General features: G+C 48.8%; 1 protein-coding gene across 1 annotated transcript in view; it reads left to right on the top strand.

Moving 5' to 3' along the window:
• Positions 1-10,564, top strand: part of DCDC2C (doublecortin domain containing 2C) — a gene marked incomplete at its 5' end in the record, with an annotated part of 94,803 nt that extends 84,239 nt beyond the window's left edge. The window contains 2 exons of the mRNA XM_079110801.1: positions 2,763-2,810; positions 10,097-10,564. Of these exons, the coding sequence (XP_078966927.1) occupies positions 2,763-2,810; positions 10,097-10,146 (98 nt within the window). The 3' untranslated portion in view covers positions 10,147-10,564. The remainder of the gene's footprint in view (positions 1-2,762; positions 2,811-10,096) is intronic.
• Positions 10,565-12,084: the final 1,520 nt, after the last annotated feature.

Genomic DNA, 12,084 nt, shown 5'->3' with positions numbered 1-12,084 from the left:
CATGCTCCTGAGCACCCCCTTCTCCAACCCTCAGGCCTTCCGGCCGCAGTCACACACGGGCTTGGCGGTCACTTTCCTCAGAGTATCTGAATGCGTCTGCATAGTGGCGCCAGCGCTGGAGGGCCTGGAGGAGGCAGGCAGAGGCTGAGAGAGGAGCGGCCGCGCTGTCTTGCTAGTTTCCTGTGGCTGCTGAAACAGATGAGCACAGATGTGGCCTGAAGAGTCAGGTGTCTCGAGTTCTGCAGGGCAGAGGTTTGACGTGGCCGCATGGGCTAGAATCCTCGTGCTGGGTGGCCCATCCCTGTCCAGGGCTCTGGGGGAATCTGTTTCCTTTCCTCTTTCAGCTTCTGACTTGTGGTTCCTTCCTGCAGCCTCATGGCCGCTGCATCTCCCTGGCTGTTCTTCTGTGGTCACCTCCCTCCAGCGCTCCTCTCCTGCCTCCTCCGGCTCTGAGGGTGCTGGTGTCTGTGAGGGTCCCATGGGCAACCCTAACCCTCGTCTGAGGGTGCTGGTGTCCTGCGAGGGTCCCATGGGCAACCCTAACCCTCCTCTGAGGGTGCTGGTGTCTGTGAGGACTTACTGGGTGCCTCTAACCCTCCTCTGAGGCGCTGGTGTCTGCGAGGGCCCCTCTGGCAACCCGGGCCCCCTCCCTATGTGTCGCCCGTTCGTTTCCCCTTTCCTTGCACCCTACACTCACAGGCTCTGAGATTAGGACGTTGACATCGTCAGGGCCACTGTTGTTGAGCACTGAGACTGCGGAGTGCTGAGCATAGCTTCCTTGTCCTTGTCTCCTCCTCCCACGGCCTGGGCCCAGGTCGTGCTTGGATACAGTTGGTCCTGTGCTTTCTTTTGTACGCTGTTCCCACTGCCAGGGTCTCAGCCCCTTCGGCTTGGAATCTGTCCTTCAAGATGCTGGCTCACCTCTTCAGCCTCACTTTACGAGCTGCCTACCATAAGTCCCTTTGGAAGTGGCCCTTGAGTGGAGGACACATAACTGATCTACTGCCAGCTCAGTCTGATGTGAGGATAGCTAAAAGGTGACCATAAAGCTTCTCTAGCCATATGAAAGGTCTCCCTTGCTCAAAATCCTCCTTGTAACTAGAATCATGAAAATTAATAAAATATGTACTTGACGTTTTTCTAAAGAGGAGCGTAGCAGGCTGCAGAAATGGCAGAGGTAGGACGTTCAGGAGGATTTCCCACCTCCAGGCTTCATGGCCCTTTGCTGCCACCAGCTAGCCTCAAGGACGGGGAGGACAGGGGAGGACAGCTGGAGTGCCCTCTGTCTCTGAGGGCTTGTCTCCCTACATGGAGACAAGTTGTGAGTAGAGAAGAGTTTGAAAGAAGTTGTTCTCTCCTCAGTTTTATTTGGAGTTGTTACAGATTTATAGCAAGAACGAGCAGAATGTGCAGTTCCCTCACCCCAAGAAGACAGCCTCCCCCATCATCAACGTCTTTTGCCAGAACAGTACACTTGCTACAACCAACGGTCCCACCCCTGGGGGTCCCTCTGGGGCTATGTGCTCTGTGGTCTGGGCTAGTGTGCGATGCCGGGGCTCCACTGTCCTGTCACGCAGAGGAGCTTCCCTGCTCTGAATGTCCTCTGGGCGGCTCCTGCGCATCCTCCCCCAGCCCCTGACAGCAGGGATCTTTCTCCCTGAGGGTCATGGTGGGAGTCCTCCAGCCTGCAGCCTGCCAGCCTGGCCCGTCACCAGTGACCAGCCTCTTTCCCACCCTTCCCTGCTCCGTGCGCTGGGCAGTCCAGCCTCTCCTTTGTTCCTCATCGGCCTTCTCTCTCCCATCCCCATGGACACTCTGGGGAACCTCAGTGGGGGAGTGGGAGGGAGGGCTGAGCCTGGAGGTCAGCAGAGAGCTAATGAAAAGAGGTCTGTAGGTGGCAGAGTCTGTGATGGCCTTCAAAGAGGCCGCAAGGTCCTGGGAGAGAAAGGGACGGAGGGCCGGTGTGGCCATGAGGAGCCACTCTGTCCGGGGTTCCTGCAGGCAGCTGCAGGAGGAGGTTGCATTCGCCTGTCCGTGCCTGTGCCGTCTGCGCCTCTGCGGTGTCTGTGCCCGTCCGTGCCCGTGCGGCACCTGTGTGCATGGCTCGTTCCATCTCACGAGTGGCGTGTGCGCCTGTGTGCATGGCTCGTTCCATCTCACGAGTGGCGTGTGCGCCTGTGTGCTTGGCTCGTTCCATCTCACGAGTGGCGTGTGCGCCTGTGTGCATGGCTCGTTCCACCTCATGAGTGGCGTGTGCGCCTGTGTGCATGGCTCGTTCCATCTCACGAGTGGCGTGTGCGCCACTCTGCTCTGGTTTCAGTGCTCTCACTAGGAGTGACCCTTTTACTTTTGTTGCTGTGTACCATTGACATTTCCAAAATGTCAGACAGCGGGCTCCCTTCCTGGTTGTGTGGCGTCCACCTGATTGTCCAGCCAGAGGAATTCTCCTCCCTCGCTGCAGGAGGAGAGCATGGACATAGATAAATAGCAAAGTGTGCTTTTCTGTGAGGAAAAAAAGTGAGAAGATAAAATTCTGCCAGTCGCCTGGTGATCTCAGCGGTGCAATGGTGCCGGCCTGGGCTTCTGCATGGTGGAGGCACGGTTATGTCTTGGGAAGGGCCAGCTTAACGTGGACCTGAACTGGTCAACATGGTCACATTCCACTGCTTCCTTTAGCCACAGATCCAGCACTAAAACCTGCAAACCTTGCTGCTGCGAACCTCGATCAAGCTCATTAATGTCTGCATTTTTTCTTTTTTTAGCATCTCTCAAGAACTTCAACAAGAATAAAAAAGTGGCTCCGTTTCCTGGTAAGGGATTGTTCCTGGATGGTCTTATGGGACGCTTGGGCACGAGGCAGGGTAGAGGGTGGTGACTGCCTGGGCTCCACATTGTCCCTCTGTGAGCCAGTCAGGCCCTGGGTGCCCACCGGCCTCTCGAGGCACAGGACACCCCACGGCTGATTTGGTTTCGGGTGTCAAGACCTCTCGGCCCCATTTCGAGTCAGTTGGCAGATGAGCGTTTTGACTCACCGTGTGAGGCACCCTCTGACAGTCGGTGTCAGCTCAGGCTGACCATCCCCAGTGTCACGCAGTTACCTGGACATTTCACTGCACCTTTCCGTATACCTTCGGTAAGGAAGGAGTACAGTGAATCTTCTGGAACGCACGATGGGAGGAAGGTTTCAGAAAGGTGGCTGCAGGCGCTCATGGGAATCCTGGGTGCAGACTCATGGCCTCGTTGGAAGTCTGTTGGATTGCGGGTTGAATTTTGAAAGAAAACCATGTAAAATACATATGCAATGCCAGCAATATCTCATTGCTGATTGCATTTGAAAGGCAAGGTGAATTCAGGCATTTTTGAAAATACATTTTAATATATATGTTAGTATAGCACGAATATTATGTTAAATTATTATTTCATACAATTTTGCATTATGTATTATATTGATATGCTATATAAACACATTTTAATGTATTAATACTGTTTTAATTTTCTAATGAATTAATTATTTTTCCGTTTAGTTAATCTAATTTTCTAATTTTATGTCTTCAGGAAAGCTTTATGTGTATGGGACTAGGACTGCTGGTTCAGTCATTATTTATTCCTTTATTCTCTCATTTTTTCAAACGTTCTCTGAGTTTCTTTCATGTACCAGCTGGTGCTCTGGAAACAAAGATCAGTAAGGCATGGTCCTTGTCCTCGGTTGCTCAGGGTCTGGTGGGGGACAGACTTTGCACAGAAAATCACCCTGTGAGCTCCAGAGGCAGCAAGAGGGGCAGGAGCAGGTGAGGGGGTGTGGCCAGGGGACCTGCCTGGGGATTGCAAAGGCCGTTTCAGTCGCAGGTCTCTGGCTTCTGTTGGTCATGAAATGCTGAATTGCATGTGACACCTTTATTTTTCTTCCATCACCCCCACCTTAACTATTTAAGCTTTGGTGTGCCAGTGAGTACTGGGTCATTTGTCAGTTGTTACTGTTTCAGAGAACTTTCACTTGTCACACAAGTCTGTCGTCCCAAAGATTCATATTATTATCCCTGTTTTTCAAGAAAGAATTAACTGAAATCAGGAAAGAAAAGCTGATTAGTCAGGATGAACCTGAAATTAGGACTCATTGTCATTAGTTATTCCTTAAAAGCATGAGAATGCTCTGAACTGCTCGCTCTTAAGGCGGTGCTGCACTGAATGTGGGGGTGCCCCTTCAGGAGGCTTGCTGTGCTCTTGGACACATGGGTGGGGCACACATGTCCAGACCAGAATCCAGCGTGGTGGATGTAGACGTGAAGGATGTGTTGATTATCCTGGAAAGATGCTGCATTGTGAATGACAGACTGTCCGGCCTAGGAGAGGCTGCAGGGACTCAGAGAGGTGTTACACAGCAGAACTGTGAGGGGTTAGCAGGAATTTTCCAGGCAGATGGTATAGAGAAGGGGCTGTGGGCAGAGGGTGTGCATGTCCAGAGACGCAGGAGAACAGTGGTATGGGTGGAGAAGCACAGCTAGTTAGGTACCAATGGAACCAGAGGTGGATTTTCTGAGGAAGATAGCCTGTCAGGAAGTGGGAAGCATGGTGAGGCTCAGCTCCTGGGGACCTTGCGTCCTTGAGAGTGGGTGAGGCTAAGGGGGGTAGTGAAGAGCATCAACCCACATCTCGGTGACTCTCTGCGACAGAGGCTCATTTCAGGATCACAGAAAGCCTGCTCTGGGTTGGGGGCTTTCCTGGACAGTGCTCTTCCATGCAGTGACTACAGGACCCTTGACATTGTTGTCTGCTGTCCTCCATATCTGTCTCCAACTTAGCTGTAAGAGGAGGAAGAGTCAGGAGGAAGCTGCCTCAGATGCTTGACATCACTGCCTAGAAGTGGCACATCACGTCTCACCTCTGTGTTCAGAACTGGACTGTGGCCCCACTTAGATGCTCCAAATGCACTCTCCAGGAACTCTATCCCATCTTTGGTGGTCAGCTAGCCATTGCTGCATACCAGAGTTGAAGTCTTTTGGACTTCATCCTGTAGGAAATATAGAAACAGGGAGATGTGATCAAATTTATGTTTTAAAAATATTGTTGCATAGCAAGGGGAGATGGGAGAGGTAGGAGAGCTTTGGGTGCACTTGGTATTCTGCTTGATTGGTGGTGACTGGCAGGACCCAGGCAGTGTGGCTGGGCAGGAGTAACTGATTCCCATTAGTGGACCAAATGAACCAGACTCAGTCACACAATGGTTATGAGGGGCAAGGATGAAACTGGAGCTGGGGTTTCTGTTTCAGGTCTGGGTGTTGCTTCTGAAAAGAGAAAGGGCAGGTTTGGGCTGGAAGCCAGTGCCTGGGCCTCTTGAGTTCTATGCCTGTCAGCTGAGTTGCCTGGCTTCTCTCAGGTTCTGTGGGCTGCTTTCTGACAGTGTCTCTGTGTCATTTCAAAGGGTGGAGCTCCTTTTGAGTCCCTCTGCCCATGACTGTGTCTGTGGCGTGTTGGTATAATACATGTGGTTTGGCCAATGGAAGGCTAATGTATACCAGTTCTTCCAGTGCCAAGGGTCCATTTCCATGTGTTGGTGTCTATTCTCAAGAGCACCATCTCTGGATTCTCCTGTCCTCTGATTTCTTTCCTCTTCATTTTAATAAAACTGTCTTCCCTATCTCTGCTACTCAGAAAAAACAAGTCTTTCCTGTGCCTTTTTTAAAAAACAGTGAATGGATCATATTATTCAGTTAATATTTGGTAATACACCTTCTAATCTTGATTCTCTTAGGCTTTTTTGTTTGTTATTTCCACAATCCCACAATGCTGGGGACTCGAACCCGGGCCTCCTGCATGTGAGTTAGGCACTCTACATGATGTGCTATATCGCCAGCACTGGCTTTTTTGATACTATCCCATCATGCCTATTTTATGCTTGTTTGAGATCATTTTTCTACATGAAAGTTAAAGTGAAAATATATTCAAAAGAACATTGTAATACCCTGTGTGAGAATTACTTTTATTAATATTATTACTGTCACTATGAGATTACTGGTAATAGAAACACATATCTTTCATTTCAGTTGTTTTAGATGGCTACTATGTTTATTGGTGATTTTGTTTTATTTTGTTTACTGAAAACAAGAAAAAGAACAATATGCCATTCTAGAGAGAAAAAATATACCTGTACTACTAGAAACTCCAGTAGAAATAAAAGCCCAAAGAGAACCACAAATGGGACAAGGATCACAAGAAGAATTATCACTAAGACAAGAAGAGTCAACACCTGAGAAACATGAGTCCTCTGAACAGTCACCTTTGGGACAATCGTTCCAAGAGCCAGCACCTGAGAAACATGAGTCCTCTGAACAGTCGCCCTTGGGACAGCCATTCCAAGAGCCAGCACCTGAGAAACATGAGTCCTCTGAACAGTCGCCCTTGGGACAGCCATCCCAAGAGCCAGCACCTGAGAAACAAGAGTCCTCTGAACAGTCGCCCTTGGGACAGCCATCCCAAGAGCCAGCACCTGAGAAACATGAGTCCTCTGAACAGTCGCCCTTGGGACAACCATCCCAAGAGCCAGCACCTGAGAAACATGAATTCTCTGAACAGTCGCCCTTGGGACAGCCATCCCAAGAGCCAGCACCTGAGAAACATGAATTCTCTGAACAATCACCTTTGGGACAACCATCCCACGAGCCAGCACCTGAGAAACATGAATTCTCTGAACAGTCGCCCTTGGGACAGCCATCCCAAGAACCAGCACCTGAGAAACATGAGTCCTCTGAACAGTCGCCCTTGGGACAACCATCCCAAGAACCAGCACCTGAGAAACAAGAGTCCTCTGAACAGTCACCCTTGGGACAACCATCCCAAGAGCCAGCACTTGAGCAAGATGAGTCCTCTAAACAGTCGCCCTTGGGACAGCCATCCCAAGAACCAGCACCTGAGAAACATGAGTCCTCTGAACAGTCGCCCTTGGGACAACCATCCCAAGAGCCAGCACCTGAGAAACATGAGTCCTCTGAACAGTCACCCTTGGGACAACCATCCCAAGAGCCAGCACCTAAGAAACATGAGTCCTCTGAACAGTCGCCCTTGGGACAACTATCCCAAGAACCAGCACCTGAGAAACAAGGGTCCTCTGAACAGTCGCCCTTGGGACAACCATCCCAAGAGCCAGCACCTGAGAAACAAGAGTCCTCTGAACAGTCACCCTTGGGACAACCATCCCAAGAGCCAGCACCTGAGAAACAAGGGTCCTCTGAACAGTCGCCCTTGGGACAACCATCCCAAGAACCAGCACCAGAGAAACAAGGGTCCTCTGAACAGTCGCCCTTGGGACAACCAACCCAAGAACCAGCACCTGAGAAACAAGAGTCCTCTAAACAGTCGCCCTTGGGACAACCATCCCAAGAGTCAATACCCGAGCAACAAGAGTCCTCTGAACAGTCGCCCTTGGGACAACCATCCCAAGAGTCAATACCTGAGAAATATGAGTTCTCTGAATAGTCACCCTTGGGACAACCATCCCAAGAACCCACACCTGAGAAATACGATTCCTCTGAACAGTCGCTCTTGGGACAACCATCCCAAGAGCCAGCATCTGAGAAACAAGAGTCCTCTGAACAATCACCCTTGGGACAACCATCCCAAGAACCCACACCTGAGAAACAAGGGTCCTCTGAAGAGTTGCCTTTGGAACAATAATCTCAAAGAGAGATGACTAAGGGACCAGAAATCAAACAAATGCCATGAAAACAAATTATCAACCATGCTGTGCAGAGCAACAGCCAGAAGCTGGAAAGGACCGCGAAGCACAGACAATAGGACTTGATGTTCTTTTTTGCGTTGTGCTGAAGAGGTATGCCAATAGAATGTTAAAATCGTGAATCTCATATTTTGTTGACGAGATTTAAAGTTTAAAAGTGTTTAAGTCCATGTGGAATTACTTCCAGTATTTCCCCATTGGCCTGGCAGGGGAGGGTGTCGTTGCTGCCTGGTTTGGACCTTCCCTGGACCTCCACCCACACCTGGTGTCCAGTGAGACTCAGGACCTGCAGGCAGCCTGTCTACAGAGTTAGTTACCTACTATTCATTCCTCCTATCAAAGGAGGAATTGACCCATTTCATACTATGGTTCCTGATGTGGAACTCCTAAAAGAAACTTAGATTGAACAACAAATATATCATTACGGTAACTTTGAAATAATTATTGTTTTTAGAGGCCTGTTCATTTAAGCAAAGTAAAATGATTTGAGTGTTTGAGCACACACACACACATGTACACACACATATATAAAAATATACAAAGGATTTATAGACTTTAGATTATGAATTCCAACCTATTTTAATGCGCTTGTGTCAATTTTGTTAAGCTATTCACAGAATTGAAAACTTGGGACTTAATGGGTTGAAGTATCTTATAATAATAGTAGTAATTATTATTATTTATATATACACGAACACATATTATACATGTAGATTTACACACAGATGTGTGCATATAAGCCCTCTATGTCAGGAATGGACAGCAGAGCCTGGTGGGGACTGTATTTTCAGGGTAGAAGAGTGGATACTCCAGTTGGATTGGCATAGCTTGGCTCCTCCACTCACTGGAGCGTGAACTAGGCCCATGGTCATCTGTAAATTGGAGCTAATGATACCTAACCGAAGGTGTTGGTTACGTCCTCATTGTAGATCACTTAGGAGACACCAAAGTGCTGGCTGTTGCCATGGTCTCCTTGGAAGCTTGCTTCTGTTATTGAGTAAGACAGCTTGCCACCTGGAGGCTCTGCTGACTTGATGATTATGTAGGACACTACCAAGCTTCTTCACTGCAGAACAAAGATGGAGGCCCAGAGTTCGGGGTGGTCAGAGTCCATTAAAAGATCAAATCAGTTCTTTATGTACGAATCAGTTACATAGTGTTGTCTGTGGAAGGAGGAAGAAACTTACTACTTCATTTATGAAGCTGGGGATGCATTCTTAGATTGACAGGAGCATGCATTACACTTTATGGAGGAAACACGTCAGCTGGAACCGTCTCCACCTCACTGTTGGCTTTCCTAGTTCCTTTTCTGGTGGAGCACCCATCTGCCTTGAGTGGGCTGCATTCTAAGAACCTATTTTGGTGCTTGAAAAAGAACCTCAGAATGGCACTTGCCCTTCTTTTGTCCATGACTTCCAGCTGGCTGTCCCTGCCTGTGCTGGAGCCTGGCACAATTTGTGGAAAGAGAATGGACCAGGGGCTGGAGAGCCAGGCTTTACCCTGGGTGCCGCCATTTGTTGGTCAGGTGGACTGGACCCTTTCTCCTTCTCCAAATGTTAGTTGTTGTTGTCAGATGGAAATCACACATGTGGAGCTGGAGACAAGCCGAGCACTCAAGAGTTCACTGCAGACACTGTCCCTCAGTGTCATCTGTAGCGCAGATGGCTTGCCTAAAGTTCTGTGCAACCTGTAGCTTGTAGGTAGCAGGCATGGGGTTCGGAATTTGATTATTCTTTTTGTTCTTGTGTGTTTTTTTAAAATGATTTCAGGTCCACAAGAATACTCAACCTGTTTATGAATCAAATGTAATTAAACACTGAGACTTTTGCTGGGGAAAATGGATACATTTTAATTCAATGTATACCTAAAAAATTTAAAATGATCAAAAATGTTGTTTCTGGATGATGTCCACACTGGTGCCTTTACAGTGGTCTGGGTTTTGGGGAAGACTTAACTCCCTCGAGAGAGTGTTTCAGAATCACAACTGAACAAAGAGTGCAAGCCCAAATAGGGCCACACTTTCTTAGCACACATGAAGCTGGGCCACCGTGGGAGAAGGGAAGAGGACAGGCCAGGGCGGAGGGACAGCAAAGGGTGGGTTTAGATCTCCTGGACAGGAGGCTGGGACACTGAACGAGGGCCACTTTCATGACTTTGCAAGACTGCTGTCTGCGTCTCTCCCTAATGACAGCCTGTGACTGATGCTCTGTGACTGATTGTCAGGGATGCTGAGATCCTAGGTCCTCCCGCCAAGAACAGAATCCAGGTGCTGTGAGCAGTACCAGCTCCTGTGGGGTGGGAGGAAGAGTGTGGCCCGATTGTGGCTCTGAGCTGTTTTCTGTCAGTCTGCCTTCCTGTGTCTTTCAGATGTCCTGGGAGTGGAAACCGATGAATCAACAAAATCACCTTTATGTTGACTTGAAGCCAATCTTCCTTCAGTCACGGGGCTCCCATCTCACATTCATTTTAACAGCAAGAAAATTCCATCCACAAGGAAACTGAAGCCCCCATAGCCGAGTCTACTTACAGCTGGGTAGGCCTGGGGCCTCCCTTGAGTTCATTTTCTATTTCCCTTTCTTGGTGATATTCTTTGTAGTAAATGTTTAAGAAAATGGAATGTGGATCTTTATCGTCTACCTCACGAAAATCCCTGGGAAAGCCGGAGGAGGTGGAAAGCACCCTGTGGACGTGTCCCTGCCTCACTGTTTTCTTGGAATGTGTGCGGGATTCTCTTGTGTTATTTTCTTCACCTGGGAAATTCTCACAGAAGGGGTAACTAGAACGCGGAACTTCTGCTCTATGACATTCAAAGAAGGAGAACATTTTCCTTCCAATAACTGTCAGAGCAGAAGGATCCAAGGCTAGCTGTGGAAGGAGGTGGCTAGGAGGTGGCTAGTCACTACTTGCCTGTGTGAAGGCAGTATCACCTGTGTGCCCTTAGGGCCTGTATCCCCATCTGAGAGTAAAAGATGAACACTTTGGGCAAGATTTTGATTTCAGCAAATTGTATATGCTTTCAGATCACTGTTTGCCTCTGGACGTGTGGAGTCTGGTTTGCTGGGACACACATAGGACGTTTACTTCTCTTTTGTCTGCATTCTAGTCATATTTAAAGAGGCCGTTGGCTGTGACCCTGTTTTGTGGTAAGGAGTCAGGCACTATCAGCAAGGTTACATTTTCAGTGGAGACTTACATGCCTTCATCTCAAAGGTACTGCGTGTTATCGCAGGAGGTACTCGATGTGTCTACTGTTACGACTGATGGAAAGTTTTACCTATTGACAGAAACCTGAATGGTCTTAGATTGTAGTTTTAAAATAATTTAAAAAATTGAGCTGAATTAAAATTTGTTGAACTCCAAGTGCTAGCTGTCTAGATTGTTCTGAAACGTACCGCACCTTTTGAAGATAGCCAGATTTTATGTGTTTCAAGATTCCAGCTTTTTAAAGAATCGTGATAGCTTACCATCCCATGTTTGTACATTTTAAATCAAACTAGTCTTTAGTCTTTCTAAAGAATCCCCTACAAAGTCACCCTTCCCCCTACAAAGTCACTTTCTTTGTGGAAATTGTACCGAGCTGCCCCGTCAATTCCCAGGGTCTCCATCTGCGATGCCGCTGCCGACAGGTGAGGTCCCTGCCTCAAGCACGCCCAGGTGGCTGAGGGCCTGCAGCACCTGGAAGCCTTTCCAGACTTTCAGGACTGTTCCTGTAAATTTAATATGTATTCGGATCGTTTTCTCTTCTAATAGAAGCCCGTGCCCCATGGCTGGCGTGCTGGGCAGGGGTCCTGCCGCTGAGCTTCGGCGGGTTTGCTCAGGCAGTGAGGCCACTCTCTCAGGCTGCTGCTCACTTTTAACTGGACTTTCAGTGCTGGTTCTAACTGAAGTCAGCAGCTGAAGGCGGAGAGAGGTTATGAGAGATTTTAGGAGAGAGCAAAAGATGTGCAATAAAAACTGAAATAAGCTTAGAAGGGAAAGGGTCCAGGTGAATCCCAGCTCAGAGGTTGGATCTTGAAGCCCAAGGAGGACAACCGAGGGCAAGTGATGATGGTAAGTGTGTTAAGTTGGGAGGTGAGAGGTGGAGGCACAGTTAAGCTGATATAAAATCGCTAGAACAGCCTAGACTCAGAAAGGATTCCAACTGCGATCATGTCAGGCAGAAGGACTGGGACTGAAGAAATACCACACGGGGGAGAGGCAAAGTTTAAGGGGCAGGATGCAATTACCTCCTTAAAGGCAGCATGGAGTCCGGCATGGCGGGGGGACACCAGGGGTTCCTTCAAGCTGCTGCCAGGGTTCAGTCACAAGCACTGTTGGACAGATGTCCCTGAAGACACCAGGTCAGCACAGTCAGA

Source organism: Sciurus vulgaris (genome assembly GCF_902686455.1).
Source record: "Sciurus vulgaris genome assembly, chromosome: 14".
NCBI lineage: Eukaryota > Metazoa > Chordata > Mammalia > Rodentia > Sciuridae > Sciurus > Sciurus vulgaris.
The sequence above is the reverse complement of the archived record's forward strand: the minus strand, read 5'-3'. Positions and strand labels throughout refer to the sequence as shown.